Source organism: Salmo salar, chromosome ssa14 (assembly GCF_905237065.1).
Source record: "Salmo salar chromosome ssa14, Ssal_v3.1, whole genome shotgun sequence".
Classification (NCBI taxonomy): Eukaryota; Metazoa; Chordata; class Actinopteri; order Salmoniformes; family Salmonidae; genus Salmo; species Salmo salar.
The window spans coordinates 57117918-57135419 of record NC_059455.1 but is presented as its reverse complement, the minus strand read 5'-3'; the positions used below and the strand labels follow the sequence as shown (position 1 = coordinate 57135419).

The following is a 17502-nucleotide window of genomic DNA, read 5'->3' as shown; positions in this document are numbered from 1 at the left end:
AACTGAAATCAATTGTCCTGTCAGCAATATTGCAGAAGTTATTTGACTTTTGATCAAATGTTTATAACATCACAACTACAGAATAATATTGAATTGGACTGTAGTAAATTCCCATCATATCAATATATTTGTTCATGTCCAGTGGTATGTAAAAGTTGTATGTGCATTTGGGTCTGGGGTGATTGTGTGCCTTCCAGAAGGTGTGATGGAAAATTAAAAAGCTAGATAAGAATATCCTGATGGAAACTTGTTGGTTTTCCGCTGACGTCTGCATCATCAATGGGGAATGGAGACAATAAAAGAGGAGAAGAAAGATTGGAAAGACAAGACAAGGTTCTCCATACCTGCTGCAACCAGACCATACCTCATCAGGTGAGACAACATATGACTGGTTTTCCTTTAATACGGTTCTGTCTTTCTTCTCTCTGAATATGATTTCACATGATTTTCTGGTTTTTCATCATTTAGTTGCTGGCTTTATTTTAAAGTCTGCTTCAACAATGTATAAAAACATTGTAATAACATTTATTGACAATTCATAAGCAGACCGGTTTCTTTCTCTTGTCATGTATTCGCAGTCAACTCCTTCATACAGACTCAATACAATGGAATCTGCCATCAATGTACTTGTCTCCCAGTTCAAGACCTTTGCTGGAAAGGATGGATCCTCAAACACCTTGAGCAAAGAGGAATTCAGCAGCCTGGTGGCCTTTCAACTACCTACTTTTGTCAAGGTAAATCTTACTGAGTCCCAAATGGCACCCTATTTTCTATGTAGTACACTTCTTTAGACCGGAGCCTTATGGGCCCTGGCCAAAAGTAGTGCACTACATAGGGAATAGGGTACCATTGGAGACACAACCTTAGTCCTCTTCAGCACCCACTTCATACTTGGCATCCATTTCGCAATAAATTATCTAGAGCAGTGAGTGAGTGGCTGAATGACGTGATATCAAGCATCATATACGTTAGTGATAGCAGGCCAAGTCCTTTTCTGTACCATTGCTCTCGGAATAGGATGCCATTTGGGATGCAAGTCACCGGTATTTGCTCTGGCATGCTCACCAGGTGTTATGGCATAAACCTCCTTCCATTTTATTCTGCAAAACAACACTTTGCAAACAAAGTTTGTGGAACTCAGACTCGGTGCCATTTGTTCTATAGTACTGTACTATTATTTACCATTAGATGGCAGAGTAGCCTTAACCATGCAGCTCATTGTTAACCCAGTCTGGGCCTGAATGGGTCACTGTCCCCTTTCTCCTCTCTGATTGCCTGCAGAACGCCAGCGATCCAGTCGTGATCGAGCAGCTCATGGGCTCGTTGGACGAAAACAACGATGGGGAGCTGACATTTCTGGAGTTTTGGCAGCTGATTGGAAAACTTGCCAACAAGCAAGGGGGCTTTTAGCCAATAAAAAGACTTCATGGGAATCTGTTGGACTAAAGAGTGTGTAGCATTGTGCATTAGGCTACAGTCCAATGAAATGATCCTGTACGTAGCTGTGTGGTAAACTTTTGATCTGAATTGACATGCACAATTCTTTAGTTGATCATTTTCTAAAGCAGGTGACTTTGAATAAAAGGATCCATTGTCTTAACTCTCCTTCTGCCTTCTGTCTCCTTTGGTTCACTGGCCTCAGTATATGACATCTATTACTCAGGTGGATGCCTAGAGGGGGGGAAATGGGCTTGTGTTAGAAATGCCGGGCTCGATCTCTGGTCCCAGTCTGGCTCTGTCCACCACCCTCTTGTGAATTCTCTCATTTAGTGTGGGTCTATTACGACCTTGATTTAATAGCATAATTGGATCGTAACCCTAGACTGCTCCCACAACTACACCAGGTACAGCAAAACTATTCCATACGGGTTTATAATGCCTATACAAAGCTACCTTTCCAAGTGTTACACAGTGATGTAAATGCAGTCTACATCCCTGCTGCTATTTACCATCTCTGTGTCTCCATTACCAGTATACGTTTTTCCTAGGTCAACAACAATACATTGGATACAGGAGAGCGAGCTGCTTGGTGTCTGTACAAATACTCCCTGTCCCTGTACTCTGTTGTTTAATGAAGTTGTTTGTTTAGTGAAAGGTCAAAAATAGTGCACTATATGGGGAATAGGGTGCCATTTGGGACACATTCACTGCTATTTTCTCTGGCATGCTCACCAGCATCGCTTATTCTGCTAAGCGATGCTTCACAAGTAAAACATTTCCATTGAAATTTTGATACTGGGCAACTGTAGACTTTGTATCCTAATTAATCACAGCAAGGTGCCAGTGTGGGTGTGACTGATGACAAATGACTGTGTCAACTCTGACAAACAATGACACACACTGATACAGCATGAAACACTCCCTCAGGGTGTGTGTGTCGACATGCATTTTACTGGTGTGGTCCTGGAGTGGTCTGGGTATGCTCCTGAGGCAGTTGCCACTCCCATGAGCCTGGGTGTATGAGGGGGGTAAAGATTACTACTGTCCAAACATACAGCAGCCTAAGGCTAAACTTGTGTTAATTTAATAAAATGCAGCTGGAAGTTAATTTTGGATATAAAGGGTTAAAAGCAACTCAAACCTCAATGTCTCCTCTACACAGCCTTCTATGAATTCGAATTATTGGCGTGGAACAATTCAAATCACACATGACATAAACTAGCACCACATACCAAAGATAATTGAACAAAGAGGAATTAGGTTCCAAGGTTGTGATACACATTTCTACCCCTCATAAAAAAAAGTGTCTTATCTTTTCCACATTCCCCTTTATTTGTCGCACTCTCCCAGGTACACGCCCTTTGCCTTGTCAGGGAAAAAAGTTGAAGAAAAAACTAAATCACGGAAGAGATTATGCAGCGCTAGTTTGGCAAGTTTCTTTTGTGGTCTCAAAGCAGCGGAGATAGACGGAAAAGAAGAAAAACAAACACAAAGTTGGGCACATTTGATCTGTTCGCTTGTCCTGTAGGAAGTATATGGTGAGTTATATATTTTGTCCATACTTTATTGAAAAGGTTTTGCACTGTAAACTTGCTTAATTCATAACGCGTATGCCACGTTTTAGATTCACCCTTGCAGGAACTTTCTATACGCGTTCATCAAGGGACAGTGTCAACGACGACGCTTTTGGAGACTCCAAGAAAGACTCGTTTTTTTTACGTAGAAAGTAGCGGATAACGTTTGAATTCAAAGGGGGAAAAAAACTATTTAACTACATGTTAGTGCATTATTTATCATAAACGCATAGCTGTTCTTGATCAAAATACCTGAGATAAGTCTGCCTCTTTTGTAAACGGATCGATCAGCTGTTATCTAGCCTACCATGAGCCATATGAGCCTGTCTGGTTTGTACAACTGGCATAAAATGTATGGACTATCCGAAAGAACATATAACCTATGGGTAAACCTACACTGTAAAGGGGTTACCGTGATTTTGACAGTAGCTTACAGGCAGCTCGGTGGCAAGTACAATGCTGTTTTTCATATTACAGTACACCCACTAAAGTAAATATAATATCAAAGAAACCACTGGGTAATGACACAAAGTCAAAGGAGAAAAAAAAGAGTAAACGCTCCCATAGTCGGAATGAATTAATAAATAAATTAATGGATGAATGAAATTCATTGAGGGGAAGGGTTTGTATTTCACAGTATTTTACTGTAATTACAAGAGATTGGTGTAAGCAGGTTGGCTGCTAGGTAAGGTGTTTACAAACATTACAGCATATTAATGAATATTTTGTGTTTTTATCACTTGCACTTTCTAGAGGCCTTAGTTTAGGCTTGCAAACTGGCAGTGAACGACTAAAGGGCAAAACAGATCAAAAGGACATGGCAAAATGCTTAACCATTTAAGGTTTAAGGCTTGCTGCCACTTGAATCTGTCCTCTATAAATTTTAAATTGATGTGGCATTATAACCACATATGAGTTAAATTTGTACAGCATTCTCACTCACTGGTGTAACAAATATAGCGTTTTACAAGGCACGCCTCAAAATACGTTAATGAGATAGAAACAACAATATCATGCACCCACTAATGGTCAAGAGTTTTTTTTGCACTCCACAAATATGGTACGGTACTGTGTTCTGTGGGGCGGAATTACAGTACCACAAAAAATACAGCAATTATTTCCCCACCCACAACATTTTCCCACAATGCACCATAATTTACAGTATGCTGCATTAAAATGTTTCAGAGTATTATACCTTTGATAATACAAAAAATGACTGTATCATTTACAGTTTTCCGTTACACTGTATGTGTAAGGGTGATAATACGCATTGCGCCTTGCTCCCGAGTGGCGCAGTGGTCTAAGGCATTGCATCTCAGTGCTAGAGGACTCCCATAGGGCGGCGCACAATTGGCCCAGCGTCGTTAGGGTTTGTCCAGGGTAGGCCGTCATTGTAAATAACAATTTGTTCTTAACTGACTTGCCTAGTTAAATAAAGGTTAAATAAATAAAATAAATTATTGTCATAGTCTACATACTACAACCTATTTCCTAAAAGATCTACAATGATGATAAATGTCCAAAAGTAAAACCTGTGTAAACAACCAGAGCTCAAGGCACTCTTCAACTGGCTCAGCATTCTCATTCTTAGATTGGTGCACCATTGATGTTCAGTAGTATTTTAGTAGACCTATGTGATAAGCTAGAGAGGCACTGCAAACCTGTTCGGTGCAGTATATAGCCACAACCTAACTTGTTCCTCTCTTAATATTTCATGCCACACGAGCGGTAGTATTGCCATTACTCAGAACACATACTGTATCACATTCACCCATTTGGAAACACAACACTCAATCTCCTTTGGGCTCTGGGGTGAAACGGGAAACCTCTGTCTATATTTAATTATTTGCTGAGTAGTTTTTTTGCCTTTTGCTCCAAATAATAGGGATTAGTTGGTGTGTGTCGGAACTGAGGCGGGGTCAGAGCTGTCCTTGTGACATTGGCTAAATAATAGAAGCCATGTTTTCATTAATCAGATTTAGGGAGTGATGCGTCTCGACACATGCTGTCTGGCGACCGTTTGGAGATGAGGTCGGCTGTCACTGACCCTGACCGTGAGAAGGCATAGCCAGGTTGCAGCCAGGCCAGGCCAGGCCACCAAGTAAATAATACATGTAAGAATAGAACAGAAATGGAAATGCAAGAATTGTGACTGTACCAACGCGGTACCAATTTAACTCCTATGTGGATATATCAGCCTGAATTTAAAATTGATTAAATTTAGATTTTTTTTATCACTGGCGTACACACAATACCCCATAATGTGGAATTATTTTATAACAATTATTTTTTTATGAATTAAAAATTAAAAGCTGAAATGACTTGATTCAAGAGAGGCAGGACTAGAAGGCCAGCATCCCGGACTCGCCTCTTCACTGTTGACATTGAGACTGGTGTTCGGCGGGTACTATTTAATGAAGCTGCCAGTTGAGGACTTGTGAGGCATCTGTTTCTCAAACTATAGACACTAATGTACTTGTCCTCTTGCTCAGTTGTGCACCGGGGCCTCCCACTCCCTTCTATTCTGATTAGAGACAGTGCGCTGTTCTGTGAAGGGAGTAGTACACAGCGTTGTACGAGATCTTCAGTTTCTTGGCAATGTCTCGCATGGAATAGCCTTCATTTCTCAGAACAAGAATAGGCTGACGAGTTTCAGAATAAAGTTCTTTGTTTCTGGCCATTTTGAGCCTGTAATCGAACCCACAAATGTTGATGCTCAAGATACTCAACTAGCCTAAAGAAAGACAGTTTTATTGCTTCTTTAATCAGAACAACAGTTTTTTCAGCTGCGCTAACATAATTGCAAAAGGGTTTTCTAATGATCAATTACCCTTTTAAAATGATAAACTTGGATTAGCTAACACAACGTGCCATTGGCACACAGGAGTGATGGTTGCTGATAATGGTCCTCTGTATGCCTATGTAGATATTCCACTACATTTTTATTTCACCTTTATTTAACGAGGTAGGCTAGTTGAGGGAAAGTTCTCATTTGCAACTGCGACCTGGCCAAGAAAGCAAAGCAGTTCGACACATACAACAACAACAGAGTTACACATGGAATAAACAAACATACAATCAATATTACAGTAGAAAAATCTATATACAGCATGTGCAACTGAGGTAGGATAAGAGAGGTAAGGCAATAAATAGGCTATGGTGGCAAATTAATTATACTATAGCAATTAAACACGGCAATGGTAGGATGTGCAGAAGATGAATGTGCAAGTTGAGATACTGGGGTGCAAAGGAGCAAGATAAATAAATACAGTATGGGGATGAGGTAGATTGGATGGGCTATTTACAGATGAGCTATGTACAGGTGCAGTGATCTGTGAGCTGCTCTGACAGCTGGTGCTTAAAGCTAGTGAGGGAGGTAAGAGTCTCCAGCTTCAGATATTTTTGCAGTTCGTTCCAGTCATTGGCAGCGGAGAACTGGAAGGAGAGGCGGCCAAAGGAAGAATTGGCTTTGGGGGTGACCAGTGAGATATACCTGCTGGAGCGCGTGCCACGGGTGGGTGCTGCTATGGTGACCAGTGAGCTGAGATAAGGCGGGGCTTTACCTAGCAGAGACTTGTAGATGACCTGAGCCAGTGGGTTTGGCGACGAGTATGAAGCGAGGGCCAGCCATCAAGAGCATACAGGTCGCAGTGGTGGGTAGTGTATGGGGCTTTGGTGACAAAACGGATGGCACTGTGATAGACTGCATCCAATTTGTTGAGTAGAGTGTTGGAGGTTATTTTGTAAATGACATCGCCGAAGTCGAGGATCGGTAGGATGGTCAGTTTTACAAGGGTATGTTTGGCAGCATGAGTGAAAGATGCTTTGTTGCGAAATTGGAAGCCGATTCTAGATTTAATTTTGGAATGGAGATGTTTAATGTGAGTCTGGAAGGAGAGTTTACAGTCTAACCAGACACCTAGGTATTTGTAGTTGTCCACATATTCTAAGTCAGAACCGTCCAGAGTAGTGATGCTGGACGGGCGGGCAGGTGCGGGTAGCGATCGGTTGAAGAGCATGCATTTAGTTTTACTTGCCTTTAAGAGCAGTTGGAGGCCACGGAAGGAGAGTTGTGTGGCATTGAAGCTCATCTGGAGGTTAGTTAACACAGTGTCCAAAGTAGGGCCAGATGTATACAGAATGGTGTCGTCTGCATAGAGGTGGATCAAAGAATCACCAGCAGCGAGAGCGACATCATTGATGTATACAGAGAAGAGAGTCGGCCCGAGAATTGAACCCTGTGGCACCCCATAGAGACTGCCAGAGGTCCAGACAACAGGCCCTCCGATTTGACATACTGAACTCTATCGGAGAAGTAGTTGGTGAACCAAGCAAGGCAATCATTTGAAAAACCAAGGCTGTTGAGTCTGCCAATAAGAATGTGGTGATTGACAGAGTCGAAAGCCTTGGCCAGGTTGATGAATATGGCTGCACAGTAATGTCTCTTATCGATGGCGGTTATGATATTGTTTAGGACCTTGAGCGTGCCTGACGTGCACCCATGACCAGCTCTGAAACCAGATTGCATAGCGGAGAAGGTACGGTGAGATTCGAAATGGTCGGTGATCTGTTTGTTAACTTGGCTTTCGAAGACTTTAGAAAGGTAGGGTAGGATATATATAGGTTTGTCGCAGTTTGGGTCTAGAGTGTGACCGCAGCAGCTTTAAAATCTTTAGGGATCTCAGACGATACGAAAGAGAGGTTGAACAGACTAGTAATAAGGGTTGCAACAATTCGACGGATAATTTTAGAAAGATCGGTTCTAGATTGTCTTGCCTGGCTGATTTGTAGTGATCCAGATTTTGCAGCTCTTTCAGAACATCAGCTATCTGGATTTGGGTGAAGGAGAAGTGGGGGAGGTTTGGGCACGTTGCTGTGGTGAGCGCAGGGCTGGGCCAGGTGGAAAGAATGGCCAGCCGTCTAAAAATGCTTATTGAAATTCTAAATTATTGTGGATTTATCGGTAGTGACATCGTTTCCTAGCCTCAGTGCAGTGGGCAGCTGGGAGAAGGTGTTCTTATTCTCCATGGACTTTACAGTGTCCCAGAATGTTTTTGAGTTTGTACTACAGGATGCAAATTTCTGTTTGAAAAAAGCTAGCCTTAGCTTTCCTAACTGCCTGTGTATATTGGTTCCTAACTTCCCTGAAAAATTGCATATCACTGGGGCTGTTCGATGCTAATGCAGAACGCCACAGGATGTTTTTGTGCTGGTCAAGTCAGACAGGTCTGGAGTGAACCAAGGGCTATATCTGTTCCTAGTTCTACATTTTGGAGCATGCTTATTTAAGATGGTGAGGAAGGCACTTTTAAAGAATAACCAGGCATCCTCTACTGACGGGATGAGGTCAATGTCATTCCAGGATACCCCAGCCAGGTCGATTAGAAACGCCTGTTTGCCGAAGTGTTTTAGGGAGTGTTTGACAGTGATGAGGGGTGGTCGTTTGACCCCAGACCCATTACAGATGCAGGCAATGAGGCAGTGATCGTTGAGATCTTGGTTGAAAACAGCAGAAGTGTATTTGGAGGGCGAGTTAGTTAGGATGATATCTATGAAGGTGCCCGTGTTTACGGATTTGGGGTTGTATCTGGTAGGTTCATTGATCATTTGTGTGAGATTGAGGGCATCAAGCTTAGATTGTAGGATGGCCGGGGTGTTAAGCATGTCCCAGTTTAGGTCACCTAGCAGCACGAGCTCAGAAGGTAGATGGGGGGCAATCAATTCACATATGGTGTCCAGGGTACAGCTGGGGGCAGAGGGTGGTCTATAGCAAGCGGCAACGGTGAGAGACTTGTTTCTGGAAAGGTGCATTTTTAGAAGTAGAAGCTCGAATTGTTTTGGTACAGACCTGGATAGTAAGACAGAACTCTGCAGGCTATCTCTGCAGTAGATTGCAACACTGCCTCCTTTGCCAGTTCTATCTTGGCGGAAAATGTTATAGTTGGGGATGGAAATTTCAGGGTTTTTGGTTGTTTTCCTAAGCCAGGATTCAGACACGGCTAAGACATCCGGGTTGGCAGAATGTGCTAAAGCAGTGAATAAAGCGAACTTAGGGAGTAGGCTTCTAATGTTAACATGCATGAAACCAAGGCTTTTACGGTTACAGAAGTCAACAAATGAGAGCACCTGGGGAGTAGGAGTGGAGCTAGGCACTGCAGGTCCTGGATTAACCTCTACATCACCAGAGGAGAAGATGGATAACGGTACGGCTAAAGGCTATAAGAACTGGCCGTCTAGCACGTTCGGAACAGAGAGTAAAGGGAGCAGGTTTCTGGGCACGTTAGCATAGATTCAAGGAATAATGTACAGACAAAGGTATGGTAGGAAGAGAGTACATTGGAGGTAAATATAGGAATTGAGTAATGATGAGAGAGATATAGTCTCTAGAGACGTTTAAACCAGGTGATGTCATCGCATATGTGGGAGGTGGAACAACATCGTTGGTTAAGGCATATTGAGCAGGGCTAGAGGCTCTACAGTGAAATAAGACAGTAATCACTAACCAGGACAGTAATGGACAAGGCATATTGATATTAGGGAGAGGCATGCGTAGCCAAGTGATCGTATGGGTCCAGTGAGTGGTTGGGCTGGCTGGGGACACGTCGATTCAGACAGTTAGCAGGCCAAGGCTAGCAGTTAGCAGGCCGGGGCTAGCAAGCTAGCATAAGGGTCTTAGAGGGACGTCGCGATGGGGGAAAGTCTGTTTTTGCCTCCTCGTGCGGTGACGTCGATAGACCAGTCGTGTAATTAGTAGGGTTCCAAGTAGCAGAGGGGTCCAAGTCCAATTGGCAAAATGGGTATAGTGGTCCAAGAAACTGGTCGATGGATCATCTCACAGTCCAATATGCTATAGATAGCTAGCAGGCCGCAGTTAGCAGAATGGGCCTTCAGGAGACGTCGCGCCTGAGGGGCCTGTTGGGATCCTCGGGCAGATTATGTCGGTATTCCAGTCGTGAAGGATCGGCGGGGTTCCGTGCCCCGTACTGGCAATAGAAGGAGTCCGGATATTGTAGCCGAGGAGTTGGCTTCAGGAGTAGCCCAGGAGCCCTAGCCGGGAGATGGGTCTAGCATGGGCTAGCTCCAGGCTAGTTGGTGCTTGCTCCGGGACGGAAACATTACCCAGGAGTAGTCAACCCAGGTTGCGGTTAGCTAGCTGCCATGATCCAGATGAAAAGGTTCAGAGTTTGCGGTACGAATCCGGGGATATGGAGAGAAAAATAGGTCCGGTATGCTCTGGTTTGAAACGCGTTGTACGAACTGGCAAGAGCTTTCCAAGCTAAAGGTTAGCTGACTGATAGCTGGTAGCTAGTTAGCTAGCTAGCTTCAGTTGAGGTGTTCCAGTTCGGAGGTAAATTGAAATACTTTAGAAAAAACCCAGATCCACACCACATTGGGTGAGGCGGGTTGCAGGAGAGTATTTTGAAGTTGAGGTTTAGGAAAAAATATTAAAACGAATGCGAAGAAAAAGATTTTAATAGATATATACATGGGACAAGACAAAGACGTCTGACTGCTACGCCATCTTGGAAATGCAAGAAAATCAGCCATTTCCAGCTACAATAGTCATTTACAACATTAACAATGTCTACACTGTATTTCTGATCACTTTGATGTTATTTTAATGGACAAAAAATTTGCTTTTCTTTCAAAAACAAAGACATTTCTAAGTGACCCCAAACTCAAACTTTTGAACAGTTGTGTATGTGTGGTCAGCATGTTAGTAACACAACAAAATGGTTGAGCATTTTGCAATGTCCTTTTGGTCTGTTTTGCACTGTAGTTGCTGTAGTTTGGAAGCCTTTGTTAAAGCCTCTAGAAGTACAAGTGATATAAAACACCAAATATACAATAATATACTGTATTTAACACTTTACCCAGGAGCTAACCTGCTTGCACCAATCCCTTGTATTTACAGGTAAATACTGTGAAATACAAACCCCTCCCCTCAATGAATTGTATTAATTAATTCATATTTTTATTGATTCCGATTATGATAGCAAATACTTTTTTACAGTATAATGCAGTGAATTTTACGTATTGTACTGTGTGTCATTACACTGGACTTGCTCTGATACTGTATTTATAGTTCAGTAAGTGTACTGCAATATGAAATACTGAATTTTACTTGCCACCAAGCTGCCTGTAAGCTACTGTCAAATTCACAGTAATCCCTTTACAGTGTATGCTTTTTCTTGACGGACGTGTGTGTGTGTAGTTTGTGTGCTACATTTAAATACTAAAGTTGACAAACGAGTGAGGTTGGTTCATTAAACGAGCAAACATCTCTCTCCACTGCTTTGGGGCAAACTAGCGTGGCCTGTAAATTCTTATCCTGTTTAAGTGATCTCCTCTGACAGAAAGGAATGGAATTCCTGCATGGATATGTCACCCACTGGTATGCATTGTATTTTGTGCTCAGTGTGAGGGCCATCTTACACATACAGCTGTCTATTGTGATTAATAGGACACATCACGCATATCTCATTCAATCAGTCCAACACTCACGGCTATATTACATACATACCGGATTACTCACATATAAAGGCGCATACAGCACACACTAGCACGCATGCACGCACACATACAAACATATTCACTATGTAAAATGTATGTCCCTCAAAAAAAATCATACTTTTTTTCTGGTCACATGAGAGTGCGTAAGGGCTGAGGAGGCAACAGAGATAAAGCAAGACAGATAAAGAAAGAGAGACAAAGAAAGAGAGAGACTATAGAGAATGAGATAGAGATCGAAAGGTAGAGTGGCAGGTAATCCCTGAGGTAATCTGAAACCTTGGCCCAATAGTGCTTCAGTAGATCAGATGACCTATCAAAGATCAGAACTTCCATTGCGCATCGCCACTTGTCTTTCAGTCAGACTCTCTCGCCCTCTTAGTTTATCACACTTCGCCTGTCCATTGCATACCTACCCTATTCTACCAAGGAGTTCCAGACACAACGCCTGAAACGACAAGCCTTTGTGTATATCAAGGACATCCACCGTTTCTTTTTCCACTGTGGTGTCCTATCTTTATCTCCTTCAATTAGATTGTAGATTGTCATGGAAAGAATTGTCAAATGTGCATTGCCTGTGTCACTCAATCAATATCTCGCACCATCTCTGTTTTCTCTCTCTCATTCCTTCTTACTTGCTTCCTCTCCCCCCTTTCCCCCAATCATCCTGTTCATCCCTCTCTACCAAACCCTATCCCCCTATCTCCCGGGGCAGCGAGAGACAGCAGTCATGGAGTCAGCCATTCAGACGGTAGTGGGTGTCTTCCTGAAATCAGCCAAAGGGAAGGAGAGTTTGGGAGGGAATGACTTCCAAAAGCTGGTGAAGAGCCAGCTCCACAACATCATGATGGTCAGTCAGACAGCAGCCTCCACACTCACCATGGTTATAAACCAGCTATAAACACTACACCTTTTTGAACTCTTTGATTCAGCTACAGTGCATTTGGAAAGTATTCAGACCCTTTCCCTTTTTCCAAATGTTGTTACGTTACAGCATTATTCTAAAATATGTTAAATCGTTTTTTTCCCCTCATCAATCTACACACAATACCCCATAATGACAAACTGAAAACAGTTTTTTATTTTTATTTTGCAAATGTATTAAAAATAAAAAACAGAAATACCTTATTTACATACGTATTCAACCCTTTGCTATGAGACTCGAAATTGAGCTCAGGTGCATCCTGTTTCTATTGATCATCCTTGAGATGTTTCTACAACTTGATTGGAGTCCACCTGTGGTAAATTCAATTGATTGGACATGATTTGGAGAGGCACACACCTGTCTATATAAGGTCCCACAGTTGACGGTGTATGTCAGAGCAAAAACCAAGCCATGAGGTCGAAGGAGTTGTCCGGTGAACCTTGAGACAGGATTGTGTCGAGGCACAGATCTGGGGAAGGGTACACAAAAATATCTGCAGCATTGAAGGTCCTCAAGAACACAGTTAGCTTTCATCATTCTTAAATAGAAGAAGTTTGGAACCACCAAGACTCTACCTAGAGCTGGCCAAATGGCCAAACTGAGCAATCCGGGGAGAAGGGCCTTGGTCAGGGAGGTGACCAAGAACCTAATGGTCACTTTGATAGAGCTCCAGAGTTCCAACGTGGAGATGGGAGAACCTTCCAGAAGGACAACCATCTCTGCAGCACTTCAGCAAATCAGGCCTTCATGGTAGAGTGGCAACACAGAAGCCACTCCTCAGTAAAAGGCACACGACAGCCTGCTTGGAGTTTGCCAAAAGTCACCTAAAGGACCCTCAGACCATGAGAAACAAGATTCACTGGTCTGATGAAACAAAGATTGAACTCTTAAGCCTGAATGTCAAGCGTCACATCTGGAGTAAACCTGGCACCATCCCTACGGTGAAGCATGGTGGTGGCAGCATCATGCCGTGGGGATGTTTTTCAGTGGCAGGGACTGGAGGACTGGTCAGGATTGAGGGAAAGATGAACGGAGCAAAGTACAGAAAGCTCCTTGTTGAAAACCTGCTCCAGAGTGCTCAGGACCTCAGACTGGGGCGAAAGTTCAGCTTCCAACAGGACAATGACCCTAAGCACACAGACAAGACAACGCAGGAGTGGCTTCGGGACAAGTCTCTGAATATCCTTGAGTGGCCCGGCCAAAGCCCGGACCTGAACCCAATCGAACATCTCTGGAAATACCTAAAAATAGCTGTGCAGCAACGCTCCACATCCAACCGGACAGAGCTTGAGAGGATCTGCAGAGAAGAATGGGAGAAACTCCCCAAATACAGGGGTGCCAAGCTTGTACCGTCAAACCTAAGAAGATTCAAGGCTGTAATCGCTGCCAAAGGTGCTTCAACAAAGTACTGAGTAAAGGGTCTGAATACTTATGTAAATGTAAAATTTCAGTTTCTTATTGATACATTTTACAAATAAATCTAAAACCTGTTTTTGCTTTGTCATTATGGGGTATTGTGTGTAGATTGATGAGTAAAAACAAAACAATTGAATCAATTTTAGAATAAGGCTGTAATGTAACAAAATGTGGAAAAAGTCAAGGGGTCTGAATACTTTCCAAATGCACTGTATAGTTGTTAAGATTAAAATCACTTGTTTCGTCAATTTTACTCAAGGTCCAACCGGAATGTCATTTCCGCTTTATCCCAACCCCTCCAAAAGATACACATACAGTGGGGTTCAAAATTATTGACACCCTTGATAAAGATGAGCAATAATGCCTGTATAAAATAAATCATTAAAATGCTAAAAAAAGGGGAATTATATTATTTTATACTAATTCAATTACTCAGAGAAAGATATTTTGTTTAATATTTTTGTATAAGTAATACAAACAAATCTCAAAAAGGTAGGGGTCCAAATAATTGACACCCCTAAAGATTCTTAGAAATGAAGTAGTCAAAAGTATAGTATTTGGTCCCATATTCCTAGCATGCAATGACTACATCAAGTTTGCGACTTGTTGGATGCATTTGCAGTTAGTTTTGGTTATGTTTCAGATTATTTGTGTCCAATAGAAATGAATTATAAATAATGTATTGTGTCATTTTGGAGTCACGTTTATTATAAATAAGAACAGAATACGTTTCTAAACACTTCTACATTAATGTGGATGCTACCATGATTACGGATAATCCTGAATGAATGGTGAGTAATGATACGTGAGAAAGTTACAGAGGGTCAAAGATCATACCCCAAAGAAATGCTAACCTCTCACCATTAAAAAATAAGAGGGAAGGTTAGCATGGTTAGGGGTGACAATAATTTTGACCCCTACCTTTTTGAGAGAAAAAAGTATTTATTGTTAACAAAATCTATTTTCTGAGCAATTTAATTAGTATAATATAATTTCCCAATTTTTTTGAGCGTTCAATATAGCTCAGTATTTGAATTAGTTATTTTATATATTATTGCTCATATTTATCAAGTGTGTCAATACATTTGGACACCACTGTTCATATACAGGTTGGAGCAGGGAGCTGTCATACTGGGTGCCCTGTAGCAGTTGTGGGAGTTTAAGTACCCTGCTCAAGGGCACAACAGCAGGCAACGGTGTCTAGGATTTAATACCAGCAACCCTCTGGTTGCCAGCTCACTTCCCACCAGATTTTCCCGTGAGACCTGGGATACAAACTGGCAACCCTTGCTGGCTTATTTCTCTAACCGCTTGGCTGCCTGCTGCACTAGTAAGATAATGAAGGCTTCTTGGTAATGGCTAGTGTATGGCATAGGAGACACTACAGACCAACATATAAAATAGGGTGTGTTGCACCAACATGGATTAACTCTTAAACTTGGTTAAATCAAGGTCTATCTATTAATCAGGCTGCACAAAACAGTACTGTATTTTGAGATGTAAGGGGTCAGTTACTACAGAGGTCACCTTTGCTGGCGTCACCTTTGAGTCACGTCTGCCCGTCTCTGTATCTACTCTGTACCCAGGACACAGACAGCTCCGAGGCGGTGAAGAAAATGCAACAGGGCCTGGACGCTAACCAGGACGGTAAAGTCAACTTCGAGGAGTACATGAAGCTGGTGGGCTACCTAGCAACCTCCCTGAGCGTGCAATGCACCGCTGCCGTGGAGACGCCAGCTGAGAGTGCGGCCGCCACAACAGAGACCAAGAATGCACCAGCACCAGCAGCAACAGAGGTAAAGGAAGAGAAGGCAGAAGCCGAGGCACAGCCAGAGGAGGCACAGGCAGAGCCAGAGACAGCCACAGCTGTAGAGGCACCAGCAGAGGCAGCTGTAGAGGCAGAAAAGGTGGAAGAGGCGAAAAAGGTGGAGGAGCCAGCACCAGCAGCAACCGAGGAGGAGAAGACAAAGGAGGCCTCATAGGAGTTTACAACCGGTCCAGTCCGGACATTACAATACACACCAACACCAAACTGATAGACACCTCACTACCCTAATACAAACTACAGTACACTATACAATCCACCTTTCAAACAGGAGTGCTAATACCATAATAATAATAATAATAATAATAATACCGTGTAGTACAGTATATGTTGCAACACTACAATAGCATATTCATTTTCCTACACACATACATAAACCCAGTATTTGGTACTAAAATAAACTACACTACAATTACTTACATTGCAGCAGTACATGACGTTATATATTGATAAACTTCCCACTATATAGCACACTATACTTTATTAAATGTATATATAACTCATTCTGCCATTCATTGATGTGAAATTTTGACACCCTTTGAAATTGACACATTTCCACACCTGTAGATCTGATTGATTTTGATATACACTGACACACATGCAATAGTAAATGTTTTTATATTTGCATTCCTTCTTTCTCCCTTTGCCCATCTACAATGACGCAATGCAACACTATACTACAGTACATTCCACAATGTACAGTCAAGTCAGGCCATCTCAAGTTGTTCTTCTGAGAAGCTTGTTTGGCTTAATGGCTTTGCATGATGCAAGCAAGCACTGATGCATGGTTGCATGACATTTGCTACACATCAAATTCTCTAGTGTTAAATTAACACTGACAGTGTTAAATCAACACAGATAGCGTTCAATTTAACACAGGTCCAGTGTCTATACAGATCCACACTTTTCAGTGTTAAATTAACACACTGCTCAGTGTAAAGCCTTATTTACATATTTCCCAGAGGGCCTTGCCTTTCGAGTGAAGTTTAGAGTTACCACCCATGCCTGTATTTGTTAGTGACAGAGACATCGTTGTTGTAGTCATTCATTTCCAGTCCTGTGGCCTCCACCAAGTGAGATCCTAAGCGAATACATTATCATACAGTTTTTATTATGTAACACAATATATCATGTATTTCGTAAGGCCTTTTACCATTAAACAGTGACCTGAAACTCATGGTTTACAGGCCACATCAGGCCTGCAAGTCACATTGTGCTGGCTTGCAAAGCAATGTGTAATTTCTATTGGAATCCAGCCAGAGTGGGGATATTAAACGTTAAGAATTTTTATTGACCCTCATCCTGCATTCAGAACAACTGCTGGGTTGAAAAGAGTAAGATATAAGACCACCTTAACCATCTTAACTGGAACAACCATTTCAGTAATGGTGCGGAAGTCCAAGTACCAGATTGGATTAGTTTATAAAAATTTATGTTAGTTATATTTGAGAAGAATAAGATTAATGAATGAATCAATGTACATGTACATAGATATTGAAACAATTCTAAAAATCTGCCTGCAGTAGAGCATTCTGGGAAATATGATAATGATGGGCGTGGTTTTGGTTTAATACTGGTTATTAACACCAACACTGGGATTATTTTACACCAATGAGTGTTAATTTAACAATTACAGAGCGAATTTAACACATGCCTTTACATTAGAAATGTTACATTGACCAATTTGCTTTGCGAGATTGTCTAAGTGCTCTCTCTCTCTTTTCTTCCCCTGCAACTCTGTCATTGAAATGAAGCTCTGACATGGCATGACATGACAATAAACAAATTGTGTTGCTAGGGTTCTTTGTTCA

The 17502-nt window shown here is 42.1% G+C and overlaps 2 protein-coding genes across 2 annotated transcripts; both read left to right on the top strand.

Moving 5' to 3' along the window:
- The first annotated feature begins 219 nt into the window (after positions 1-219).
- LOC106570111 (protein S100-A11) lies at positions 220-1605 on the top strand. The gene is made up of 3 exons (XM_014142123.2): positions 220-372; positions 579-734; positions 1282-1605. Exons 1-3 carry the CDS (start codon positions 280-282, stop codon positions 1408-1410), a joined length of 378 nt encoding a protein of 125 aa, XP_013997598.1. The 5' UTR covers positions 220-279; the 3' UTR covers positions 1411-1605.
- Positions 1606-2675: 1070 nt separating this feature from the next.
- Positions 2676-17502, top strand: LOC106570110 (translation initiation factor IF-2). The gene is made up of 3 exons (XM_014142122.2): positions 2676-2978; positions 12241-12375; positions 15453-17502. The coding sequence occupies exons 1-3, from the start codon at positions 2976-2978 to the stop codon at positions 15846-15848; spliced, it is 534 nt and encodes a 177-aa protein (XP_013997597.1). The 5' UTR covers positions 2676-2975; the 3' UTR covers positions 15849-17502.